Genomic DNA, 27958 nt, shown 5'->3' on the forward strand with positions numbered 1-27958 from the left:
GCCGTGCCGCAGCCGCAGGTGGCCCAGCGACCGTGTCCACCCAGCGCCGTCAATCGCGACCCCCGCCGCCCTTCCCGTGATGCCCCGCGGATGACCTGCGACCTCGCGGCTCACCCTCCTCCCGGCGGCCCGCTTCCCTCCCCGCCCCCGCCGAGCTTGCAGCGCCCTGGCGGCAGCGGGGCGTGCCACCAGGCGCAGCCCCTCCCTTAGGGACTCGAGGCCCCCAGTGGGCGCCCTGCCTTCGCCCTTCCTCCCCGCGGCTGGCCCCGGCAGGCGGGTAGCCGCGGCCGCATCCGGGAGACGACTCGTCGGTGAGCGGGCCGGGCGCGAACGTGGTGGGGCGGAGAAGCGGGCGGGCGCCGGCGGCAGCGCGGGGCGGGGCGGCGGGAGGAGCGGGAAGGGGGTGGGGCGACGAGGCCTCGCTTCCTCCCTCAGCGCCATTTTGTGGCAGCGAGACCCGCAAATAAAGGGGAGCGCCGGGGCTGTGGCGGGAGGAGGAGCGCGGGGGCCGGCGGCAGCGCGCTCGGGCGGCCTGGGCAGCGAGCGGGCAGCGCGGGGTCGGCCTATGTGACTGGGCGGCGCCGGCGCGGCCTCCGTGCGGAGAGGTAGGTGCGTGGTCGCCGGCTGGAGCGGCGGCGAGGACCTCGGGGTCCCCAGGGCTGAGGCGCGGCCGCCCGGCCTGGGAAGGGGCGGACGAAGCACGGGGGGCGACTCGGGATTCCCGGGCCCGCCGGCCCCCGGTTAGCTGCGCCGCCTTGCCGCCTGCAGGGACACTTCCGCCGCCCCGAGGCCATTTTGCCTCCGTTCTCAGTGGCCCGGGGGCGAGGTGGGCGCTCCCGCGGGAGGCCACCCCCTCGGTGCGCGTCCCGTCCCCGCCCCGGTGTCGCCGGCACCCACCTCCCTTGGCCGGATCGCGAGGACTGGAGGCGCGAACGAGTTGAGCAGGGCAAAGAAAGCAGCGTTCGTTGAGCAAATTTTACGTCGCGCAGTAGCTTCATACTGCAGCTGCGTTGTCGTGTAGACTTCCATTTTTAAATGTTGGTGCATGCATTCTAAGTGGGGAAGGAAGAAAAGGTTATTTCGTGACATACGTTTTTCGTGAAATTTAAAAGTCTCATCTTGGAGCCCCATAAGGTTGTTCTTAATTTTTTTTAAACCGTATCTCACTGGTCAGTAGGGAGCACATTGTGGAAAAGTCCAAGTTTGTTTTGATGAAGTCAGTTGGATATTTGATCCCAAAGGACTATGGTAAAATCCTTAATAACCAACCGGGTTTTTAAAGTAAGAAACGATTATTTTTCCCGAGATAGAAAAAGATAGAAAAATGCTAAGTTGAGCATGTCATAGTCCTGAGTGGCCCGTCTAGTTTTCCATCTCAAAATTTAGTTAATTCCATTACTGAGGAAAGTTTCAGGTGTACAGCAAAGTGATTATCCACCGGCTTTTTTGTTTTAAAATTTTGACCATTAAGATTTCTATGACAGATAAACATGTAGACGTTTAAAATCCTGTAAAAAACTACTGTGAAAATTTTTTCAAGATGCCTAGATGTTACATATTTACACATGTCATGTAGTAGCATTTGATTAGGGAAGTTGGGGAAAGAAATCACCGTCCATTAGAAATTGGGAAAGAAAATGCGGCTTGTGATAAAGATGAGGTTAAATTTCAAGGGTTTGGGTGGCTGTATTCCTAGAGTTCTTTCAGATCTTACATTATCTTAAGCAGGTAGCTATAGCTGAGTGATCAGTGTTTTCAATTCAAAGTCCCAAAGGACAAAAGTAATAATAACAGTGTTTCCCAGATAGTGTTATTTTTTACTTAGCTCATCTAATTTATAGAACTTCATAATATCTAGCCTTCCTGATTGAATTTTGGGTATTTGTCAAAAATGAGTTGGTATAATACAGAAAATCCGTAGCAGCCTTGTGGCATGGAGATGAGAGTTGTGATAATTATATTTGTACCGTACGTTACAGTTTTCGGAGCCCCTTCCACTCTTGTATGTGTGTATATATGTAGTATAGAATCCCCTTGAAAACATTCTTTATTTAGAGGTCTTGATCATTTTCATATAGTTGTACATTATCTTGTTGCTGATTTTTTTCTTTTTTTTGCTCTTAAAAATTTTCTTGTGGGTCCTTTAGCAAAACAAGACCGAGATAGTATTTGGTTTTATTCTTGTTTTTATTAATTATCTCCCATTTTTTTTGCCTCTAAATGTTTTCTATTACTAAGCTTATTAGAGCAAAACTTTTCAGTATTTCTATAATAGTATTGCATTACATATTAAGGCAGTGCATCAGGCTAGAACACAGCGCTATAAATAAACATTCTCAACTCTTGAAAATGTAGTTGATGGAAGTACTTTAGTCTTTCCTAAATGCACATTAAAATTCTCTTTTATGTTAATGTTAGTATTCTATTTGAAATATCTCTTGTTTGTATAGCATCTTTATGGCAGTTAAAGCATTGACATTTGTGGCACTTTGTGAGGCAGGCAAAATTGGTATCCTCTTTGCTGATTTGGAGACTGGAATTTAGAGGAAGTGACTTGCTCAAGATCACATGACTGATAGGTAGTCAAGAAAAGTTGGTCTTAAACAATTCCTACTGTACCCTTTCTACTGCAGTGCCTAGGCTAATACAGTGTTAGGTTATTAGTTTTTTGTATTTAATTGTGATTAGTTTCAGAAAGGTACATGCTTTCTTATTGAAGTTGTGTTGGCTGGTACTTGCTTCTCTGTTAAGGAAGAGCTGAGTTACATAACTTAGGATCATAATGTTAAGAGCCAGGGAAGTACTGGGATCTGGAATGCTAGGTGCCTAACCAACCAAAACGAACCTCTCCATCATAAGCTATTTCTCAGTGTAAAGGCATCAAGAGTAATGGTGGTTCTCGCATCCTAAACTGAAGAGCGATATTATCTCTGCATTATCCACATGGATCACAAACCTTTACATAAAACATAAAAACCATGTTTTAACCCATCTTCTTAAACTGCTAAATGGTAGCCAAATTAGCCAATTTAAAATTTTTTTCTATTTTGCTTTTCTGTGTTCTCTAGCTAACTAAGCTTAATCATTATTGAGGATGGAGGAGTGAGAAAATTCTCTCTCTTCATCGGCATCAGTTACCAACTTTTGAGGGGCACTGAATTTGGGGTCCTAACCACCATTTTTTAATTAATAGCTGTTTTAATCTGAGGTAATCACATAATGGTTCATAACCCTTTTCATCATCTGGAAAATGGGGACTGACTTTAAAAAGTTGTGGTTATTAAGTAAGTGATTCACAGCACTAGGTGTACATTCACTTTTTCCCTTCACGATTCAAGACTCAACTCCAAATGGTATTTCAGTCATTCTTTTTTGCTGATAGAGTAGATTGTTCTAAGAACCTGGAATATCCATTGTATGAATCTAGAATTAACTTTAGATAGTTATTGTGCTTGTCAGTTGTTCTAAAAAAAATTCCCTTGGGGAGTAATAAATTTCATGGCACATGTGCAATGTGAAAGTCAGAATTGAAAACCAGCTTCTGTCTTGATTAAATAGTTGAATGTTGATGCTTTCAAATTTTGAGACTTTCTAATTTGCATTTTGCCACACTGTCCCTTTAATTATTTGTCATATCATGGAATCTCAGGCAAAGATTGACTTTATCAGCTAAAGGTAAGGGAGGAATTTCTTACTAAATGCTTATGCTTTGATTTCCCAAGTCACATATTCCGTAACATGTGAAATGACTTATGATTGAGAGATGGCACATGAAATGCAAATGTATATACGAAACCTGTATTTATCCCTGACTTACATTACCTGTTTAGACATTTGTTTTTATAAAGAAAATCTAGGTATCCTTTAAGCAATGTATAATTAAAATCTATTCAGCATCAGACTTTTTAAAAGGAAAGAGAACACAAGCTAATGTTAGAAATGTAAATAACTTGCTGTTTAGAATTCTGAAAATTTGAGGTCACCAAGAATTCTGCATTGGGGCTTACAAACAAAAACAAGAGTGTGTTATGATTGTTATCCTCAACTTGTGAGTTCTCTCGTCACAGTCTTTAAGAGGTAGTGATTGAGAGTCTTTGTTTTATTTATTTATTTATTTATTTATTTATTTATTTATTTTTTGGGTTGTGTTGGGTCTTTTTTGCTGTGCATGGGCTTTCGTTTTAGTTGAGGTGAGTGGGGGCTACTCTTCGTTGTGGTGTGCGGGCTCCTCATTGCCATGGCTTCTCTTGCTGCGGAGCACGGGCTTTAGGCCCTTGGGCTTCAGTCGTTACAGCACATGGTCTCAATAGTTGTGCACACGGGCTCTAAAGCGCAGGCTCAGTAGTTGTGGCGCATGGGCTTAGTTGCTCCACAGCATGTGGAATCTTCCTGGAGCAGGGATGGAACCCATGTCCCCTGCATTGGCAGGCAGATTCTCAACCAGTGCACCACCTAGGAAGCCCTAGAGTCTTTGTTTTTTTGTGGTGGGTTTTTTTCCTTTTTAATGCGAAGAAGGAAGCTATTAACAAAATGGTTGCTTTGTGTCAGTAACCATACTAAAGACTAAGGTTTATCTTCAAAAATAGCACAATAATTTTGAGCCTTGGCGGTGGTGATCCTTTTTGAGATAGGGAAAGTGAGGCTCAGAGTTCTGCTGATTTTTTGTTTTCAAAGTTTGCCACCCTCTTCTAGGAAAGTGGAGTTACTACAGCTTCCTTTGTGTGTTTCCCAGTCCTTTAAAAACAGTTTAGCTTATTTATTGCTAATTCAATTTATTTTATTTTTTTTAAGATTTGTGTGTATGTGTGATGTGAACTATTTTTTTAAAGCCTTTATTGAATTTGTTACAATATTGCTTCTGTTTTATGTTTTTCTTAGCTCCTGGACCAGGGATCAAACCCCACCCCTTGCATTGGAAGATGAAGTCTTAACTACTGCACCACCAGGAAAATCCCTCGCAGTTAAGTTTAATGTTCTGTTAAGAACCTGTACCTGGTGGTGCAGTGGTTAAGACTCCACGTTCCCAATTCAGGGGACCCAGGTTTGATCCCTGATAGGAAACTAGATCCCACATACATGCGGCAACTGAGAGTTCGCATGCTGCAACAAAGGAGCCTGCCAGCCTCAACTAAGGAGTCCATGTGCTGCAACTAAGACCCAGCTGCAACCAAATAAATAAATACTTAAAAAAAAAAGAGAATCTGAATAACTATGTTTTAAGAAAAGAATGAACAAATAAACCTGGGGGATGTGTCAGGTCGTACAAGCATATTCTAGTTTAAAAAACTGGAATTTATGTTGACTATCATCCATGATACTTAAGTTTTATAACCAAAATTTTGAGTAGCTGTTGTACCTAGTAACCAGATAACAGGTGAACTACCTGTCTGTAGTGTTAAGGTTGGCTGTTTTCAAACTGTCAGTCATAGAACTCTATCACAGTACATGTTATATTGAGTTTATTCTCAAAATTTTACAGTATGTTCAGTCATCTTGGTTAATTTTCGGGAAGAAATTAGATTGGTTCATTTAGCTCATTTTGATGATTTTAATAGTAAATGAAGCAAATTCATTTGTTTGTACTTTCACCTACCATATATTTGAGTGCCTACTATGTACTAAGGCATCAACAGTATGAAACAATTCTTTCATGGAGCTTATATTGATACTATAACTGGGAGAGACAGATAAATATATAAAACGTTTGGTTGTGATAAGAGCTGAGAAGAAAAATAAAGCCTGGTGTGAGGGGATACCAAGGGATTGGCATGCACAGTTATTTTTCTTATATTTTATTGGAATATAGTTGATTTACAGTGTTGTTTCTGCTGTACAGCAAAGAGAATTAGTTATATGAGTACATATGAGGGTGAGTCAAAAATTATCCACACTCTGATTATATTAAACTTTCTATTGGCCGCACTGTGTTAACAGTGCTTTCTGTTCAAGGCTACTGTCTCCCCAGTCACTGCTGTGCAGGTGTGAACATGTTAACATCAGTTCATTTGTAACTGCGGTGCAAGCAAATATGGATTCCCCACTTGTAATTTGCATGAAAGAAGAGCAGCGTGCAGTGATTCGGTTTTTTATGGTCTGAGGGTGTACCTGGTGCCATTATTTATTGAAGACTTTGTGTGCAGTATGGAGAAAGTGTTTTGTCACGAAGAAATGTGTGTGAATGGTTAGAGAAGTTCAAGGAAGGTTGCATAAGTGTTAGCCATCAAGAAGGAGCTGGATTCACTTCTGATGAAGAAGTGAAGACAGCGCTGCATTCGTGGCTTGCAGCTCAGCCTAAAGGTGTTTTGTTTTTTTTTTCTTTTTAAATTCTTTATGCTAAAACAGACCCTACAGATTTATTTTGTAACCATTTTGTATGGTTATCAGATAGCCTGTTATTATGTATTCACTGCCTTTTTTTATAAGTTTATTATGGGTTGCTGTGAGTCAGCTAGAAAGTCCTTCACTGCTTTTTAGGTTTTTTTTTTTTTCTTTAAAGAATTTTATTGAGATATTATTGACATACAATAAACTGCATATATTTGAAGTGTACAATTTGATTTTTTTTCTTATTAGTAATATATATGGCAATCCCAATCTCCCAATTCATCCCCCCCCCAAAAAAATTTTTTTTTAATGAGAGAGTACGAAAGCTTGTTGACAGATGGGCAAAGTGTATTGAAAACCAAGTAGGGGCTTCCCTGTTGGTGCAGTGGTTAGGAATCTGCCTGCCAGTGCAGGGGACACAGGTTCGATCCCTGGGCCAGGAAGATCCCACGTGTCTCGGGGCAGCTAAGCCCTCGAGCCACAGCTCCTGAGCCCACATGTCACAACTGCTGAAGCTTGTGGGCCTAGAGCCTGTGCTCTGCAACAAGAGAAGCCACTGCAATGAGACCCCCGTGCACCACAATGAAGAGTAGCCCCAGCTCACCACAACTAGAGAAAGCCTATGCACAGCAGTGAATAACCAATACAGCCAAAAATAAATAAATAAACAAGTAAATAAATAATAAAACAAATCTTTAAAGAAGAAAAGAAAAGCAAGGCGATTATGTCAGGAAATGCTGTGTTTGTTTTTTCTGAAAGTTAATTAAATTCTACAGCCAGAGTGCAGGTAATTTTTGACTCACCCTCGTGTATCCACTCTTTTTTAGATTCTTTTCCCATATAGGTCATTACAGAGTATTGAGTAGAGTTCCCTGTGCTGTACAGTAGGTTCTTATTAGTTATCTGTTTTATATATAGTAGTGTGTATATGCCAATCCCAGTGTCCCAATTTATCCACCTCCCACTTTCTGCTTTGTAAATTATACATTTGTTTTCTACATCTCTGACTCTGTTTCTGTTTTGTAAATAAGTTCATTTGTATCATTTTTTTAGATTCCACATACAGGCACTATCATACGATATTCATCCTTCTCTGATTTCACTCAATATGACAATTTCCAGGTCCTTTCATGTCACTGCAAATGGCATTATTTTTTATGGCTGTGTAATAGTCCATTGTATATATGCACCACATGCACAGTTTTGAGATGGGAAGCCTTAAGAAGGATTTAGTAGTGACATATAGGTACACATTTATATACTAAAGTATGTTTAAAAGTACAAATGGCACAAATTTTCTTGTAGTTTTTTTTTAATTAAATACATTATTGATTTTTTACAGTATCATTTATTTATTTTTTTAAGCTCTTTATTGGATACATTATTGATATTTATCTACTGTTTAGCACTGGACAGATGGTAAGTTCCAAGGAAATGTTAAACTTGTGGATTCCTAGAGGTTGCAGTCTAGTGGAGTGAATGCACACTAAAACCATGCTAAAGTAAAAGTAGTCAGGAGATAAACATGGTGAGGATTTGTTCCTCAAATGATTAGATTCACTAGAATCTCGTTAAGGTAGTCACTAAGCAGCTGTCTATAACTTGCAACAGAGATTGTAAACTGGGTGATAAGGGGCCTAAAGTAGGCAGAGACCAATTTAAAGAAAATGAATACCGATTTTTTAAATTGTTTGTTTGTTGAAGCTGTGCCAGGTCTTAGTTGCGGCATGCATGCAGATTTCTTAGCTGTGGCATGCAGGCAGGATCAAGTTCTCTGACCAGGGATCAAACCTGGGCCCTCTGCATTGGGAGCAGGGAGTATTACCCACTGGACCACCAGGGAAATTCCAAAATACCGATTTTAAATGTAGAAATATGGTCATGTTTTCACAGGTAATATTGGTTGGTCAGAGAGACTTGATCAGTTCCGTCAGCTCAGAAACAAATGACATATGCTCAGGTTTTTGTTCATTATATCAAATGATAAGATTGTCAAGGAGGGAAGGATTAAGCCAGTTAATTTATGATACAATCAGTATATAACTTTTTTTCCCTGAAATGTGCTGATTTCTTCCCACTCTGTGTACCTAATCTGCAAATCAGGGTTTAATGACAGGGTGATTAGAATATTTGACTTACAGAGTTGGGATTGTATTAAAAAAAAATGGTATTAAAGATCCTCTCCTTTTAAGGAATCTCAAATACTCACTATGAAGTCAAGTAGCTTTTAAAACTCAGTAGCTTTTATTTATTTTTAATAAATTTATTTATTTATTGGTTGCATTGGGTCTTTGTTGCTGCACACGGGCTTTCTCTAGTTGCACCGAGCAGGGGCTACTCTTCAATTGTGGTGTGCGGGCTCCTCATTTCTGTGGCTTCTCTTGTTGCGGAGCACGGGCTCTAGGCACACGGGCTTCAGTAGTTGTGGTGCATAGGCTCAATAGTTGTGGCTCACGGGCACTAGAGCACAGGCTCAATAGCTGTGGCATACGGGCTTAGTTGCTCTGTGGCATGTGGGATCTTCCCAGAGCAGGGATTGAACCGGTGTCCCCTGCATTGGCAGGTGGATTCTTAACCACTTCACCACCTAGGAAGTCCATCAGTAGCTTTTAAAACTCAGTTTTACACTATAAATTCTTCGGTTATTTTTTACTGAGGTATAATTGACATATAACATTTTCAGGTGTACAACATAATGATTTATATTTGTATACATTGGGAGATGATCACATAAATCTGGTTACAATCTGTCACCATAGATAATTATAAATTTTTTTTCTTGTGAAGACTTTGATAGATTCTTTTAGCAGCTTTCAAATATATATATTATTAACTAGTCACCATGCTGTACATTATACCTCCATGACTTATTTACTTCTCTTTGGTTAAATTTTTAATAGTTTGGCATTTGTAGTAAGTATGGGTAAGTAAAAAAAACTAAAAAGGAAGTGTAAGATATAAGGGAACGTTTATGACTTTGTTACTACAAAGGATACCTAGGAATAACTTTAAATTAGCTTGTCTCTTTGTTAAATTTGAGTATTAGGAAGTAGCAGAAGTGTCTTCAGTAAGCATAATAAAGTTAATGAGAGTATTTCTTTCATTATCTCTTTCAACAGGATTAAGTGAATTTTATGTAAATTTATAAAAAACTAATTTTGAGATACAAATTCTTCTGTGACCTGAACTTAAATAATGTAGCAATATTTTTATTAAAGTATAATTACCTTCATACCTGCATTGTGTAGTGGTGAATTGTCCTGGCGTTGATAGTCTACCTTACTATAACAGCATTAATTCTGTAAAACTAAAAACTTAGCAGCTGCTTATTACCCTTCTGTATTCTCTCAGCAAGATGCCGGAGATACTGCCCAAGGCCAGTATCTGACTTTAACACAGACCTATCACTTCTGCTGCAAGATTTGTCTTTCACAGGGCAGTTGTAAGAATGCATTGAAAAATTCCATTTCTTTGGAACTTCCCTGGTGGTCCAGTGGTTAAGTCTCCATGCGTCCAATGCAGGGGGCACAGGTTTGATCGCTGGTCAGGGAACTAAGATCCCACATGCTGCGTGGCCAAAGGAAAATTATATTTCTTTCAAGCCTTTGTGGCGACACCACAAAGAATGATCAACTTTTTTTATAAGAGAATTTAAAAAAACAAAAAACAAAAAAAAATGTAATAATAGTAATGTAGATATTGGGACTTCCCTGGTGGTGCAGTGGTTAAGAATCTGCCTGCCCAGTGCAGGGGACACGGGTTTGATCCCTGGTCCGGAAAGATCCCACATGCCATGGAGCAACTAAGCCCATACGCCACAGCAGCGCTCGACCCCCTCCAGTCACAACTACTGAAGCCCTGGTGCCTAGAGCCTGTGCTCCGCAACAAGAGAGGCCACAGCAATGGGAAGCCCAAGTAACGCAATAAAGAGTAGCCCCCACTCGCCATAACTAGTGAAAGCCCGTGCGCAGCAATGAAGACCCAATGCAGCCAAAAATAAATAAATTAATTTAAAAAAATAGTAATGTAGATGTTAACAAAGGAGAAACTGGGTGCAGAGTTTACAGGAACCCTGTAATATCTTTGCAACCTTTCTGTAAATCTAAAACTAGTCTAAAAGTTATATTTTAATTTAAAAAAAACCTAATGATTTGGTCATAACTGAGTTCAGTAATAAATTCACTTGAAAAAGCCAGTATTTTTTGTTCTTAACTGGAAGAAAATCAGTTGACTTTCTCCTCTGCTCCTTTTTCTAGGATTCAGGATGACCAACGAGGAACCTCTTCCCAAAAAGGTTTGTTTTTTCAGCAGTTTCTAAGCACTTTTTTGAATAATAGAGTTGGAGGGACTATCATATTGTGTGCTTGTTGTTTACTGCCTTACCTTATGTCAGTAGTAGCATTGTGGGTATATAATGTGTAAGACATTGTATCTAATATGTAATATATTTTTAGAATATTTTCAGCCTTTGGAAGACTTCTGTTATAATGACATCCCCTTATGGGCTACTTGTAGCCTTTATCATATGAATATTTCCAACTGTATAGCTACAGATAGTGTCAAAATAGATTATTTTACAAGATCTTATAAGTTACTTCTTTTTTTTTTTCCCTAGCTTAAATCCCTTTGGTTATAATGTAACCCACTTCTGTATTTTTCAAAAAAAGGTTGCATACAGCTAGTTGGTTCTTAGATTCTACCTTTTCCTCTGTTCTATTTTCTAGTCTCATTTCCCCCATTTTATCTTCCTATCTTAATTCAGTTTAGTCACTATGACACACACAAAAGAGATTACAGAAGAATAACAGTTTCTAAGAGGAATTTATAATTCATTTGGGAAAGCAAAGGTATGTGCTTGCTAACCAATGAATATTTAAGTGAACAACTTAGATAGTAAACGTTATGGAAATTTCTGTCCTAAATTTTGAAGTCAAGTGCTTTAATAGTCTGAGAATTACTGGGTGCTTTCTTGTTAGGCTTTTACTATATTCTGGTATAATGATTTGCCCTCTTCTATTTTCTGATAGTAACATGTTAATGGTAAATGCTACAATTTGAAACATTTTTATAAAGAAAAATGTTTTAATATCTTATCAAGGAAATTAATAAGACAATTTTTATATTAAAGTAGGAGAGGTACCTCAGCTTTACAATCTTTTGGTGTAAAGAAAACACTTAACATTTCTCAATTTACAAAGCAATTTCAACTCATTATAATATTGCACCCCTTTTTAAAAAAAACTTTATTTTGAAATTATTATTGATTCATAGAAAGTTGTAAAGAAATGTACAGGGAGGTTCCGTGCACTCTTCACTAGGCCTCCGTCAATGTTAACATCTTACATAACTGTCAGACATCTTGCATAACAAATCAAAACCAGGAATTTGACATTGGTACAATCCAGAGAGCTTATTCAAACTTCACTGATAATTTGTGCATCCTGTGTGTGTGTAGCTCTATGGAGCTTTTAATGTAAACACCACCGCAACCAAAATAGTCACCTGAACCATTATCACAAGCCTCTTTTATGCCATTCCTTTATAGCCACATCTATCCTCTCCCACTCCATTTTTAACCCCTGGCAACCACTAATCAGTTCTTCATTTCTATAAGTATGCTGTTTCACAAATGTATACATAAAATTATGCCGTATTAAGTATCCTTTAAGTTTTTACACGCAGCATAATTTCCTTAAACTTTATCCATGTTGTTGCATATGTCAATAGTCTGTTTCTTTGTATTGCTGAATAGTATTTCATGTATCCTAGTTTACCATTCACCTGTTGAAGGACATTTGGGTAGTTTCCAATTTTCGGCTATTACACATAAAGCTGCTGTGACCATTTGTGTACAAGTTTCTGTGTGAAAATAAAATTGCATTTCTTTGGAATATGTGCTTAAGAGTGCAACTGTTGGGTTGTATGAAACATTGATTTTTAGTTTTAAAAGCAGTTGCCAAACTCTTTTCCAGAGCACCTGTACCATTTTACTTTCTCAACAGCAATGTACTGTGAAAGCTCAGTTTCTCTGCATCTTCACTCAGTATTTGGTGTTACCACTATTTTTTTATTTAGCCGTTCTAATAGGGGTGTAATGATAGCTTATTGGGTTTTAATTTTCATTTTCCTAATAATGATACTCATTTTAAAGATAATAAATAGTCCACCTCTTAAAAAATCAAAATATGTACTGAGCCATTTAAATTTCAGTCATTTCAGTACAGGGTTCCATTGGGAGGAGCTGTGTGTCTGGTAAAAAGGAGATTCCTTAATAACAGAAACTAGCAGTTGAGGGATTAAAAGTTATGATCCTGTCATCATAAAAATAAGAATATAAGTGCCAGTGGTATTTAATATTTAAAACTTTTAGAAAGAGCACTTAGTTTGTATCTTAATTCTCTTTATAGGTTCGACTGAGTGAAACAGACTTCAAAGTTATGGCACGAGACGAATTAATTCTAAGGTAAAATGTTCTTTTATTAAAAATATAGACATCTTTCTATAGGACATTATGTTGTGATCCTATACTGTAGTGTTTTTGTTACATACTGTTTTGTTTTTAAAGTTACTGCATCCTCAAATCATGTAATAATATGCTTTTCAAACCTCTTTCTTATGGCTTGTTTCTTCATTATGTAGACATTGGGGAAAGCATAACACTTTAAAAAACTAAAGCACTAGCTTAGGTAACTTCTAGACAGACAGGTAACCTTAATTATTTTCTTGTAGAGAGCAAAATATTCAGAACTTTAAATTGAAAAGCATTTTTACTGCATGTGTATAACTTGCTGTGGGAAAAGACCCTGCTCTCAGGAAGCTTTCAGTTTAACAAATGAGTAGACTTATTTAGATATAGGTTTTTTTTTTTCCTTTTCTGTATAACATATGGAAAAGTCGTAGTCCTTAAGGATATTCTTCTCCTTGTGGAAGAATATATTATTTACTGATGAAGTGGAGTTACTCTTTCTCATAACTGTGACCTTGGTCAGCTCATTTAACTTTATATCCTTCATTTTCTTATCTGTAAGTTACAGGAGTTGGATTAAATTACTTTTAAAGATGACTTCCAGCTCTGAATTTCTGTGGTTATCTTATAAATGTCTTACTAAAGCAGATTGTCAAGTACAGCATTTTATATTGTTCATTTTTCAAATGCAAGAAGACAGAAAATGGGATCACACGTTTTGTATTTTATAACAAATATATTCTTTTTGCATTTTATCACTATGGTAAATTTTTTACATGATAACTTTTAGATGAAAATAAAATGTTTTTCGGGGCAGCCTGCAAGTTCATTGAACTTTTTCCTCTAGAAATTTCAAAGAATTTTTACCTGAGGAACTGAGTGAATTTAACAGGCTAGAAGTGAAATGGTGGTTTATAAGATAGGGAAACACAGCCAACATGGTCCCTTGTCTCCTAGAGCCGGATAATTTCCCATCCTTGTTTGATCTACTTAGCTACTCTATGCAGACATGCTCTTTATCTTCCTTTGCTGTAACCTCATGCATAGGACAGTTTTTCTATTGCATACCTTTATTTTCCAGCACATAAAATTTAAATTAGTATTTTAAAATACTCTTACAAGGGCTGATGTAGACACTTGTGATATACTACCATTCATGTGTTGATGTTCTCTTTGTACCTCTGGTATGGTACACTCCTTGCATTTTAACCTTTCTTAGATAATTCCTTTGATTAGTACGTGCAGTCTCTTCATTTAACTGTAGGGGGAGAAATAGGTACTATAATCTTAATTTAAAAATCAGTAGCAATTTTTTATGTTAACTTACCTTTAAGGTTTTTAAAATCATGTGCAATTTATATTCTTGAGGTCAGTTTAACTTCTTTGTTTAGGGACTTCTCATTTATGACTTTTAAGTAGTTTTTTTCCTCATTAAAATTCTCTTGGCGATTTTAAATTAACTGCTACTTATTTAATTGGTCCCTTTTTTTTCTATCTTCTTGGTAAGGATGTTTGTGGTTTGAGCTTTTATATTTCTGTTTTCCTCTAAAATAAATAGTTCTTATATAACCTCCACAGCACATCTTTATTCATCTCAGAATGTCAGGTGAACTTCTCTTTGTGTCCTAGGTTGTAGAGGCCGTAAAAATAAGTATGCCCTTGGCCTAGTCTTTATGTAGAATGGATTAGCTTGATATTACGGAATATTTTTGTTCATTATGTTGTAATGTTAATAAATCTCATAGCAAACTTGTCGAAGGTTTAAGATGATAAAAATAGTTTCTAAAATCAAAGTAAATTTTGATTAGCTGTAACTGAAGAGCAGCTTGAAAACACAGCTCTTCAGTAAGCAAGATAGCAGACGGCTTACTCTCTAGGAGCAGTTGCTTAAATATAAGACTGGGAAAAGTTTGTTATCTGCAGTAATTGCCAAGAGCAGCTAATATGGCCTGTATTTTGAGGGTAGGGGAATATAATGAAATGTCCCGAGAGAATCACAGCATTATCTGAAAAGTACTGTTAAGTTTTTCACTCAGATTCTATAATCCAGGCATCATGCTGAACATCAGTGATACAAAGTCTTACACGGTGTGTGATCTGACCCACTTTTCTGTTTCCATTTAGCTAACTCCTATAAGTTGAAAAGGAATAATTTGGGGGGAATTTTTTGTTTGTTTCCACTTTATTTTTTAAATTTATGTATTTATTTATTGACTGTGTTGGGTCTTTGTTGCTGCGCACGGGCTTTCTCAGGTTGTGGTGAGCGGGGGCTACTCTGTTGCGGTGCACGGGCTTCTCATTGCAGTGGCTTCTCTTTGTAGAGCATGGGCTCTAGGCGTGAGGGCTTCAATAGTTGTAGCTGGCAGGCTCAGTAGTTGTGGCACATGGGCTTAGTTGCTCTGTGACATGTGGGATCTTCCCGGACCAGGGATCGAACCTGTGTCCGCTGTATTGGCAAGTGCATTCTTAACCACTGTGGAAAAGGAGTAAGTTTGAAGTGACTAATTTAGTACGGGTTAAACTAGATTTACAATTATCTCAAAATGGAAGAGGCTTTAAAATTCATGCAGTGGAATTCTCAGTATTACTTAAAGTTTATGGATGTGATTTTCTAGTGTTTGATAAAAACAACTTAAACATAACTAATATGGATTTATTTTTGTACTAGGTGGAAACAATATGAAGCATATGTGCAGGCTTTGGAGGGCAAGTACACAGATCTTAACTGTAAGTTTGAGTTTTAGCTTCCTAAACACTATGTGAATGTTTCCTTTTAGATTGCTATTATAAGCACAGGATAATTGGTTTTATTAAGTAATTTTTATTCAAACATTTTATTAAGGAGCTATGTCCAGGCACTGTGTTGGGTGCTAGGAAATAGAAAGGTGAATGAGACATGATCTTTCTTCTCAAAGAGTTCCCAGTCATTAGAGAAGACTGACATGCAATAATCTTATAATTGCGTGACTCTTTACTGAATTACAAGGTTCTGAGAGAGCCTATATAGGGAAATTCACGCCCAGTTGAAACTTTCCTTGATGTGTCCCTTCCACAGAGAAATTTGAAGTGAAGCAGGAGTTATTATTGTAGAAGGGAGAAGCAACCACTATTATTTATGGTAGCTTAACTTGTAACAATAGGATATAGCTATGTATTTATGGAGTTTTCAAAATTTGCTAAAACTAGTACAATAATATCAGACCATTTTAGGTTTTCTCCCTTTTCACTGAGTTAGAGTAACACACTGTTTGTTAGTATAAAAACTGATACAGTTTTCCCAAGTTCAGAAAGCTTAATATCCTAAAGTCTCAATTATCATATGATTATAGTATAATCCATAGAAGTTGTAAACATTATAAAAGCTTAAAGTAATAATTGTCTATGCAATTATGGGCATGTTTATATCAACTAGGTTAAAAACAATACTAATCAGGACTTTGTGCATAGTTTATAGTATAAGCAAATGTAAATAATGAATTTTCCTGTGTTTCTCAGCAACAGATTAGACAACAACATAATTCCATCTTGTATTAAGTGGTTGTGGACCAGTGTAACCCCACTAAGTCCTAAAAGAGCAATCGTGGTCAGGAACAAATTTCATTGTTAAGAAAGTAGTTAGTATAGAAACTAAAGACTTGAACTTTTTACCATGATTTTTATTATCCTTGACAAAGGCAATTAGAACTTTCAGTTTGATCTTGAAATTATATTTCATAATGTTTTGGGATTTTTTTCGTTTTAATCATCAGCTAATGATGTAACTGGCTTAAGGGAATCTGAAGAAAAACTAAAGCAACAACAACAAGAATCTGCACGCAGGGAAAACATTCTTGTAATGCGACTAGCGACCAAGGAGCAAGAGATGCAAGAGTGTACTGTAAGTATTTCAAATGTATTAAGTCTTTCTGAGGAATTGGATTTTGGTTCACATTATTACATGTATTAATTCATATTAAGCTAATTTTATATACTTAATAATAATTATAGATCTTTTTTTAAGGTAGACGTATTTTGAGCTTAAATGTGCTAAATGTAAAGTTTTGATAGATGCTCTCTCATCGTTGGATTTAAAGTAGTTTTTTGGGGCCAAGAAGTCAAAAGTTTTAAGTTACTCTCTGAATTCTCCATGATTTATGAGAATTAGTATATTGGTTCAAATATCTTTAAGTAACCTGATATCTGAGGGTATAAGCAGCCATTTACCCTTTACTAAGCAAGCTGTTTGATAGTTTCCCGTTGCTGTCTTTACCCTTTTCTGCATAAAGCTATTTTTCTTAGCATCATCAACTTCTACCATGTCTCCTTTTAATTGTTTCATCCTTCATTTGTACTATTTGCCATGTTTTCATAGATCTGAAATCTAGTGACATACTTGATCCTTTAGCTCTGGTTGAATTTAGATTTTTATGCTGTCTTTGACAGTCTTAGCCCTTTCTTTTAATGTTTGTGTATGCAAGATATATAAAATAGAGGCAACTCTATCCCTGTTGTTTTGTCTGTCTCTCTTTCTCCCTCCTTCCCCAGCAGCTTGTAGGATCTTAGTTTCCTGACCAGGGATCAAACCCGGGCCCCTGCAGTGGAAGCACTGAGTCCTAACCTCTGGACTGCCAGGGAATTGTTGTTTCTAATCATAAAGGCTGAAGTTTTCTTGAATTTTTTTGGTGTAATCTCATTTGATGCATAGTCATTAAAATCTAATGCATAAGGCAATATTCTGGTCACTGGAGACTAATAATCTATGGGGTGTGGTTCTGTTTCTTCTCTCACCAATAAAATGTTCTTTAGGGCTGATCACAGTGCTTACTCTTCCTGTGCAGACATTGTCCTCATTTCCACAGAAGTCTTTAGTTCTTCTTCCTACACTTTTTCAAAATGATGTCTTTACCTGTTACTTTGCTAAAGAAAAGAGTAGCCTCTTATTTTCTCTATCTTCTCACCAGTCCTTTTCTTTCTACCAAATTAGTTTATATCTTCATTGGCACTGATAATTTTTCTATAAAGTCACTAATGAACGTATGAAGAAATTTCTCTTTTCTCAGCACTCATATGCCTTCACTTGCCCTAACTTCAACTATTGACCATTCCCACCTTTGGCTTTTGTTGTTGTTGTTGTTGTTGTTGTTGTTTTAAAACCTGGACAGTTGGTTCCAAGAAGTCTCACCAACATTTTGAATATAAGGGGTTTTGTTTTTGTTTTCCTTTCTGTAACATCTACCCACCTCTCCCTTCCAATTTTTTTTCTCTTAGGATTTTCATGTCTAATGTCATGAGTGCTACCTCTCCAGTGCCCAGTCTCAAAACCATTTAATTCTTTCTTTTTGTGATATTTAGGATTCTAGGTTCTACCGTTTACTCATTAATAGTCTCAGGTTTCCCTGTTGACATGGCAGTGTGCTAGATGCTTATACGTGCAAAGGATGAATCTTACCTTCAAAGTGCTAGCACCTGGTAGATGGAGTGTGATGTGAATGGATGGTACTGGCGATAATAGCTCATAAAACCTGTGCGTCTTGATTTCTTTCTGTCTGTTGAGTCCTATTCTTGATACCCTAGTCCAGGTACTTCTTAACTTGCCTAGGCAGTATGTGCTATTGACTCACCTCAGTGATTCTACAGCCATCCCATGTATACTGGCAGTTTTAATCATATTATGTCTAACCAAAGCCTTTGGTGATGGCTCATCACCCTTTTGTCATCTCAGTCTAGATTTAAGATGTTTTTCAAGTAGAACCTAACTTTTTCCAGCCACATTTTTTTTTACAGCTCTTCTCTGCACAGGCCAGCTGAAAAACTCACTGTTCTTTCAGTTAGAATACAGTGAGGTTTTGCAAAACGGGCAGCAGGAGCAAACACAAGGAAATGGCAAGCTTATATGTAGCAGATGAGGGCAGTTCACTTTGTAATCTAAATATGTAGTAACTATGTTAGTGTAAGAGAAGCAGTGTTTTCTTTAGTAATAGCAGTACATGGATATACTACATGACATGCTTTATTCCTGTTAAATTACCTAAGCAACTGGCATTATATTGAATAATTAGGTGTACTTTTGGTTTAAAATGAATTACTTTTAAAATTCCTTAAGCTAAAAGAAAAAAAGTTCTGTTTGCTCATTGAAATAGTAATTAAATATATCCTAATCCTCTTAGTATATTTGTATCTTTTAGTAAATTTATGGTGGAAATTAGCTGCTTAGGAAATGTTAATTGTAATCCTGTTTAAAGTTTATTATGAAGCAGGATCTTGAATCAGATCTACTTTGGGTGTGAAGAAAATGATGCATTTAATGCTAATAAACTGTATTTCATATTTTAGAGATGTGTTTTTAGTGTGCTAGTAGATAGTACAACCAGAGTTGAAATCGAAGGTTTAAAATATGGTGGAAAAACCTGTAGATTGGGAGTCAGGAGGATTGAGAAAAAAAGAATTCTAGTTCCTGTACTGGCACTGAACTAACTGTATCCTTGGACAGTTGGCTTATTTAATCTCTCGAAAATAAGCAGTTTGGACCAGAGCAGTCACCTTCCAGCTTTACAATGCTGATTCAAATCTACTTGGAGGGGTAAAAAATGAATATATGCTTAATTTGGGGTTAAGGTGCTACTTATAAAGCTGTAATGCCAACTCATGTAAATATGTAAGTACTATGTATTTTTTAAATTAAAAATGCAGATATGTTTAAAATTATAATCTTGTGCCTGGTATATTTTTAGGGAACTTGTACATAGAATAATTTCCTGCAAGCACAGATTTACTTATATAATTAATATTTTAAACTGCTCTTCTTCCCCAGCGGTCAGTGTAACCGTGATTTTTTTTTTTTTTTTTTTTTTTGGTATTGTTTTCATTGCCAACATGTAGTCTCCATATATGGAAAGTTTCCAAATATGGAATGCAGTCAAATGGCCTTTATTCCTCCATGGATAACCTTAAATAGTTTTCTGGGGGTTGTTTTGTTTTGCTTTGTTTTTTGGCTGTGCAGCTTACCTGACCAGTGATGAAAACTGGGCCCCCCGGCAGTAAGAGCACTGAGTCCTAACCACTAGACTGCCAGGGAATTCCCAAATAGTTGTTTTTAATTTGTATTTTTTTAAAGAGGATTTTAAGACCAAAGGGGGGGTGCTTATTAAACAAGTTGGTAAATCCAGTGAATTAAAGGGATTTTATCTTACCTTCTTAGGTATGCTTCCTTTGATTTGGTAGTAATTGGGGTTTTTTGCTTTGCACAGACACAAATCCAGTACCTCAAGCAAGTCCAGCAGCCTAGCGTTGCCCAACTGAGATCAACAATGGTAGACCCAGCGATCAACTTGTTTTTCCTAAAAATGAAAGGTGAACTGGAACAGACTAAAGACAAACTGGAACAAGCCCAAAATGAACTGAGTGCCTGGAAGTTTACGCCTGATAGGTAAACAAATCATACTCCCCAGTCAAGACTTCCCTGACAGTCCCACTACGAGAAAGCTGTGGTGGGACAGCCAAGTACTCGTTTCCACACCAAGACTCAGACTTTTTGAGCCAAAAAGCCACATTCCTATACTATCCAGCTTGTAATGGTTAATGTAAAACTTACCAGATGAACCTTGTGTTTCAGCTTTTTTCTCTTCCCCCTCCCCTTGCTTCAGAGGCCTGATGGCGTCGGACTATTCCGAAGAAGTGGCCACCTCCGAAAAATTCCCCTTCTAGAACATGTAGACACTTGAGAAATGTTTCTGTTTGAAGAAAATAGAGGGAGAAACAGAAGTCTTAAGTCTGTGGCACACTGTGTCTTCAGACAGTTTGGAGGAATGAAAACCTAGAGATTTAAAATCATGAATTGAACATGTAAAATTCCAGTAAAATGTAAAGATGGAATATGCATCGCTCTTAACCTTGAGCATAGTGACTTAGAGACACTGTATATCAGTTTTGCCAATAAGACTGTGGACTTCGTGATTGTTGTTGAACTTGTGGGTCAAAACTCAAATAAGGTGAATTTCGCCTTTAAAGGGTTTATTTGCTAAGAACCAACTTAATAGTCATGAGAGAATCAAATAATAGATGTCAGTACAAGTAGTTCATATATTTAACCATTAAGTTTGGGGCTCCATATTACTCGATTGAGCCTTAAATCAATGTGGTTTTACTCAATGGTTTGTTCTTTGAATGGTTGCTAATACTGTAGATAACCTTTTGAGGACTGTACAAACATGAAGGTGTGGTATCAAACTTGAGGTTTAAACTGTTTGAAGCATTATAAACATTCATTTCACGACTAGATTGTATAAGGATATTGGCTGTGATGAGACTCACTGCGTTATTTTTTTCAGTAGTGAAATTTATTAAATCCCCATTCCATTCAACAGGCACATGTTGAAAGAGCATTGTCGTTGGTGTTAATGGGGGAATGTGTTCCTTCATTGTATTTGGGCCTCTTGTATTGCACTCTTGACATTAAAGTAAATGTGCCTTGAAATAGTTGGGGTTTTTTTTGTTTTTTGTTTTTTTTTTGGTTTTTGATTTGGGGGGGTTGTGTGTGTTTTTTTTTTTAAGTTCAAGGATTACTATGATGATTTTGTTGTACTTTTAACACTTTAATTTGGGGGGGCCTTTTGAGAGCAGATTGATTTCGAAAAAATTGTTACTGTGCTCTTCAAAGTGAAGGAGAAGGCTCTATGTCTCATTTTTTAAAGACCTACTCTTTTCCAGCTGGTATCATAAAAGACAAGGAGACTTGACACTTGTTGCTTTTTGACACCTTGTCCCAGGATATTGCAGTAGAAATTAATGTGGGACAGCTTCACAGGGTGCCTGCCAGAAGATTGGGGACAGAATGTATTGGAACTGTGGGCTGGCCCAAGTGAGACATTTTGTGAATTTAAAAAAAAAAAAGTATAGTGATCATTTCTAGCAAATTGATTTGATCATTAGAGAAATGAGGCATTATTTTCTTCATGCTTCCATCCAATCCTGGAGGTGAATTTTTTCGTCAGATCATTCTATAAGTCACCAATTCGAGTTTTCACTTGGTGATAATGGAGTCTAAGATGAGTGGAAGATAAATGCTCCAGATTGTCCCAACGTTTAAGTGCAGTTTTAACGAGGGTGACTTAAGTTCTCTCTTAATCATTCAAATCAATTGTAAGTATCTTGTATGTCTGTGCTTTAGGGAACTGATTGTGGGCAGAGGGTGGGTTGAAGAAGTGGTTTGTGTGACTTCACAGCAAGAAATCCGCTGCTAAGATTCTCACTGTATGTGGGGGTTGGAGGGTAAGTAACCAGATCTGTTTGGAATTAGCTTATTATGCCTGTGTTAAGGCTTTTGTATATATTTTATGCCATTTAAGATCACAGTAGAAATGGCCTACCATATTTTTAGTAGGTCCTGAAATAATTCATAAAAGGTATTAATATGTACTCAAATTTAGCCAAGCATCTTTCTTTGCTGCTTAGGTAACAGTCACTTTGAGGTGGGTTTTTTTTTCTTATTGTTAAAAAAATTTTTTTTTTTTTTAGTTAATAAGGTAACACATGCTCATGTATAAAATTGAAACAACTTAAAGAAAAGTGGAGGTGAAAAGTGAGTTTTACTCCTGGGTGTGACCTTGCCCTTCCCCCTTCTGTTTCCCAGGAGTAGTGACCACTTTTAAATTTCTTGGGTATCATCAAGATAATTTGTATGCGTATACAGTAATTATATATATATTGATTTTAAACAAATGTGGACATATATACATACATACATATAGATGATTTGCAGCATGGCTTTCCCCACCCCCACTTTATCCTTGGGCATTTTTCCATTTTTTAGTGTATTTAGGTTACTTACCTTTTTTAATCATTATATAATATTTCCATTGTATGAATGAATCATAATTTATTTTGATCACCTATAGATGGATTTTTGTTTTGTAAAAAGTAGGCTATGATATGCCAGAGTTCATTGGGTGGTAAAAATACATCATTAATTTGAAACAGATAGTGCTCAGTCAGTACTATGTCTGGAATAATTAGAATGGGTTGTGTGGGTTTTGTTTTGTTTTTCACTTTTTTATTCTATTTTAATTTTAAGAAAGATCCCCTGAATGATGTCATCCACTTTAGTTAAAATATTTCATATATCTGACAGTGTGTATATTTTAGAGTAATTAGAGGGATATATTGCAGTATTTTGACAGTTTTCAGTTTGCATTTAAACATTTAGATACCTATGTGTATACCTCTTCAAAATAACCTTCCTCCCCTCCTCTTGATAACAAAGCATTGTAATGTCCATTCTTTTTTATGAATCCTTCTCTTAAATTATTTCCTATTTTGTTTTCTTTGTGGGTTATTTGATTTTTAGGAATGGGTTAGATTTTTGTTTTGTAATTAAAATTTTTCCAAAGACAAGTTACTGTAATTGGATTCTTACCATTTTTTGTGATGTGATGAACACAACACAAATTTTACATGACATAGTTAGTAAAATGATGTAAAAATACAGATTGTTTAAAGAACAGCAGTTTGTGATCACTAATTTTAGAAGTCATATTTTAGAAGACATTTATAAAAAGGCATGACTTCATAAATGAAATATTTTTTGTATTAAAATTTGTTATACTTTATATGAGGTTAATTATGTCAGGTCACAAATGTATTGATTTTGCAATTGCCTATGTTCTAAAAGTTCATATAAGAGATTCTCAGGTTATTTGGTAAACACTGACACTGTATACTTTGCAAGAAAACAGAGTTGTGGGGGAGCATAGGCAGTAAAGTGGAAGGAATGCCACTCTTTGATGATGGTGCCTGTTTCTTAATTCCTCGTTTGATTTCTAAAGTCTTGTTTAGTAGAGGCTAAATTCTGAAGGTGCTGTTAGGAAATGGGGGATATCTGGAGCTATAACAATGAACAGAAATATCAGCTAATAAAGTTGCCATATAGAGAAAAAAACCCTTACTGCACGCCAACTCATAGTTTTCATCTGAGGCTCCTTTGAGCAGTGGTAACCCAGGTTTACCACAGATTTGTGTAAGGAAAACATATTACAAACTTGCTTGAATCGTATTGGGTTAGAACATGCATGTGCTATTGATAGAAGAACCTTGCAACACTGAGCCAGAGAATGAGAATCATTTACAAAGTGCTCCCATTTTAAAACATTTAAAAAGTGTGTGTACAGCAATTGCAAAAATGCAGTCAAAAGCCTCAGTAAGTATATAATTGTGATGTTGCTTTTGAGACTTGGATAGGGACAAGTTCGATATTCTTGCGATGGAGTAAAGTTCAGAATGACCTTATTGGTTAAAATTTTTTTGCAACACTTGGCTATCGTTTTCTTCTTTTAATTCATTTAATGGAGCTTTCATTTGCCTGATGTGTATTACTTCAAAATGCATCTCATCCTTAATAATATAGAGGATGAACCTTGATTGCGTTTTTGCAGTTGCTGTGTGTATGCATGTAGGTCTACAGTACATTACACTCGCACTTGATAACTAATTTCTTGAAAGTATGGTATTCCTAGTTTGGTAGATGTTTACATATTTGCATTATTTATAAGTAACCCCAATCTTATTTTTGTGTCTTAAGGATAATCTTTTCAACATGGATAAAATCTTCACCACATATCAATATTAAAATTTCAAAAACTTACATCCCAGTTTAAGACAGCTCAAATGTGTATATATATTATGTAAGTTAAATGAGTGATGATGAACAGAAATAGTCTTAAGGCTGTTTAAAAACAGTTACTGAACAGGCCTCAGTTAATGCAATAAACATTCTTGTGAGAACTGCCTATTAGGAGGCATCTGTATAAATGCTGATCTAGAAAGAATAAATATACTCACATTCATTTATGTATTTATAGGTGCTAATTTTTATGTATTAGGTATTTTAAAGAAGTTTACATTTGTGGTTGATGTTACATTTACTCTTTCAAGAACTTTTCTGTTCCATAAAGCTAAGTGCCTTAGTGTTTTATTAATAATGGTGTATCTGAAATGTGTTAAGTGGCCTGTTTTCTCTTTCAAATTATAATATGGGATAAAAATAGGTTTCAGAATCAGTAATAATTAATGTAATAGGGGGAAAAGTGGCCACTTAACTACTTTTTCTTTAGGTTTTATTTTTGCTGCTGTATTGGCAGACTACTGAGATGTACAAGGTGGATGTGTTCCAAGAAAGAAGATGGTAATTGTAGGGAGGCATCTGCTAGGACAGAGAGTTGCGTTCTGTACGTGTTACATCTATCACTGTAATAATTGCGAATAAAGAAGGTTGCAGAGAGTTTTGTCTTCATTTTGTGATGAATGGCTCTTTCCTTTGCAGCCAAACAGGCAAAAAGTTAATGGCGAAGTGTCGAATGCTTATCCAGGAGAATCAAGAGCTTGGAAGGCAGCTGTCCCAGGGACGTATTGCACAACTTGAAGCAGAGTTGGCTTTACAGAAGAAATATAGTGAGGAGCTTAAAAGCAGTCAGGATGGTAAGGGGTTTTTTGAAAAGTTTGATTAACTTTGCACTGGCTTTAAAATACTGCCAGGCATGAGTATTGTAGATTAGAGTCTGTATATGCTAATCTCTGCCAATGGTTCTATAAAGTTATAAGTGAAACATACCCAGTTGAGTCAGCAAACAAAGCCATTTAATGTTAGTGGTGTCCCGTCCTCCCCACCCCATTGTTTATTGTGCAAATTTCATAAGTTTTTGTTTTTTTAGGGGTGGGATTTGGCAAGCTGTTTGTATTTCTAGGGCATTATGTAGCTGTATAAATTTATATTCGGTGCTTAAAAGGGGGACTATCTCCATTTAACCAATATCTGTAAGTGTAAATCTTGGAAGGGTTTGACTGTTTCCAGGGATCTAAAAGTATATAATTGATTGTGGTAATTCCCTGGTGGTCCAGTGATTACGACTCAGTGCTTTTACTGCCGGCCGGGTTTGATCCCTGGTGGGTAACTTAAGTTCCTGCAAGCTGAGCGGTGTGGCCAAAAATAGTAAATAAGTAAGTAAATAAATAAAAATATATAGTTGATTGTACCTTTTCAAATCCTATTTAGTGAATAAGATGTAATATTTGTTTGCTAAGACAAATGGAACTTAATTGTCAGTTGCCATCCCTTTTTTGTTGGGCAAGTATAGCTGTGTCCATGCTGTTTCTCCTTTGTGAGGAAAATCAGTAGTAAGAAAAATACCCAAGCTCTGAAGTTTAAATTAATTGCGGATTTGCAGTTAATTGCAAAGAAGGTCATTAGTCAATATCTTTATCTTTTCAAAGTGATGGCTCTTAGCTCCTACTATTATTTGTAAATATAGTAAATAGATTTTGTATAATAGTAAAGGAACGCCGCCACCCCCCCTGCCCCCCCCCAAGGCCTTTTTAGGACTTAAGAGACATCTGTATTTTTATCAGTTTTCAAGGGTTATTTTCTCTGAATTTGCTTCTCGGATGTGGAGTAATCCTTGGTGACAGCATAGGCTTCTTTGGAGTATTAGAGTAGAGGACCGTACTTCCCCAGGGGCTAAACCTGCTGTGGAGCTGAGACGTTGGCTAGGAGGATGAGGAGTAAGGGGCCAGACATGTGGGCCCATAGGTCAGCAAATATGGAGCAGATTTTGTAGGCTGTAACCAGTTTTATGTGGCTAGATAGTTTAAATCAGTTTGAACTTGGTTGCTTTAATATATATTTATTTTAGGCTTTTGCCTTCTCCAGAAAACAGACTCATTGTTGAATGGCTATTTTAAAATTCCAAGCAAAATTTTAAAATATTCTTTCGTGATATTAGAAATGTATTCATTTACTTAAACATTTACTGACAGCCTGGCTTTGCGCAGGCACTAAGAGATATTTTTTAATATATTATAAGAGATATTAAAGTAGGTTTGACTCTCCTTTGCACAGAACTGAATGACTTCATCATTCAACTTGACGAAGAAGTAGAGGGTATGCAGAGTACCATTCTAGTTCTTCAGCAACAACTGAAGGAGACACGCCAGCAGTTGGCTCAGTACCAACAGCAGCAGTCTCAAGCCCCAGGCCCGAGTACCAGCAGGACTACATCTTCTGAGCCTGTAGGACAGGCAGAGGCCACAGGTAAAGACTGCAGTCGTCTGGCCAACGGACCAAGTAATGGCAGTTCCTCCCGGCAGAGGACGTCTGGGTCTGGATTTCATAGGGAGGGGGACGCAGCCGAAGATGACTTTCCTTCTTCACCAGGGAATGGTAATAAGGCCTCCAACAGCTCGGAGGAGAGAACTGGCAGAGGAGGTAGTAGTTACGTAAACCAACTCAGTGCGGGGTATGAAAGTGTAGACTCTCCCACGGGCAGTGAAAACTCTCTCACACACCATTCAAATGACACAGACTCCAATCATGACCCTCAAGAGGAGAAAACAGTGAGTGGGAAAGGTAACCGAACTGTGGGTTCCCGCCACGTTCAGAATGGCTTGGACTCAAGTGTAAATGTACAGGGTTCCGTTTTGTAAAATTTTTTCCAGCAAATTTTTATACAGTGTCATTTAATTTGGGAGAGGATACTGTCCAGAAAATTAATGCATACTTTTGTCACAATTTGCCCTTTTTGTGGGTGTTTTTTTTTCTCTCCCCCCTCCCCCTTTTCTTTTTTTCCTTTGCTTCAATACCTCTGCCACTTTGGAAATTGTAACAGTTAATTACTCTGAATGTTGCTAAAAGGACATTTTGTGTAGGGTCAGGTTATTTTTATATGAGTTAATGTGAAGTTGTAAATGGAAATCTTTCCTTAAAGTATAACATAATGATGTCTGTTTAAATCTGTCTATCCTAGAACCTGTGCTGTGTAAGGGCATTCTTACTCATGCTGTTGTTATACTTACGCACCATTCAGACTTGTTAGAGTAGATGTGGGTTTATGACTGCCAAGTTTGCCCAGTACAGTAGTTTTATCACTAAAAGTTGGACTTGTTGAAGGAGTCCTATAGTAGTTTTCAGTGTTAGATACAGTTTTTTCCACCATACATCTGTGCATTTTCTCTTTAGGTGACTGAATGTTTAAGAAATTTGTGTGCATAGTTACTCAGTTTTTATGAACTGTTGTATCCTGTTAATGCATATTGCTCTGTGACTCCAGTATATCTTACCTGTACTGACCAAACTTAAATAAAGATTTTTATTGTAACTCCTTACATTGGTTGTTTTTTTTTTTGTTTCTGTATGTGTGTTTAGCA

General features: G+C 37.2%; 1 protein-coding gene across 6 annotated transcripts; it reads left to right on the forward strand.

Annotated features, from left to right (window-relative positions):
- WTAP (WT1 associated protein) lies at positions 1–27916 on the forward strand. Of its 6 annotated transcripts, none has more exons than XM_057738691.1 (8): positions 1–311; positions 10581–10618; positions 12732–12787; positions 15459–15517; positions 16540–16667; positions 20017–20195; positions 25083–25237; positions 26655–27916. In XM_057738691.1, exons 2-8 carry the CDS (start codon positions 10589–10591, stop codon positions 27236–27238), a joined length of 1191 nt encoding a protein of 396 aa, XP_057594674.1. In that variant the 5' UTR covers positions 1–311; positions 10581–10588; the 3' UTR covers positions 27239–27916. The 6 variants fall into 6 exon arrangements, with proteins under 6 accessions (XP_057594674.1, XP_057594675.1, XP_057594676.1 ...); XM_057738692.1 differs by lacking the exon at positions 1–311 and adding an exon at positions 434–605; XM_057738693.1 differs by lacking the exon at positions 1–311 and adding an exon at positions 441–609.
- The last annotated feature ends 42 nt before the right edge of the window (positions 27917–27958 follow it).

This window comes from Hippopotamus amphibius, chromosome 6 (genome assembly GCF_030028045.1).
Source record: "Hippopotamus amphibius kiboko isolate mHipAmp2 chromosome 6, mHipAmp2.hap2, whole genome shotgun sequence".
NCBI classification, from domain to species: Eukaryota; Metazoa; Chordata; class Mammalia; order Artiodactyla; family Hippopotamidae; genus Hippopotamus; species Hippopotamus amphibius.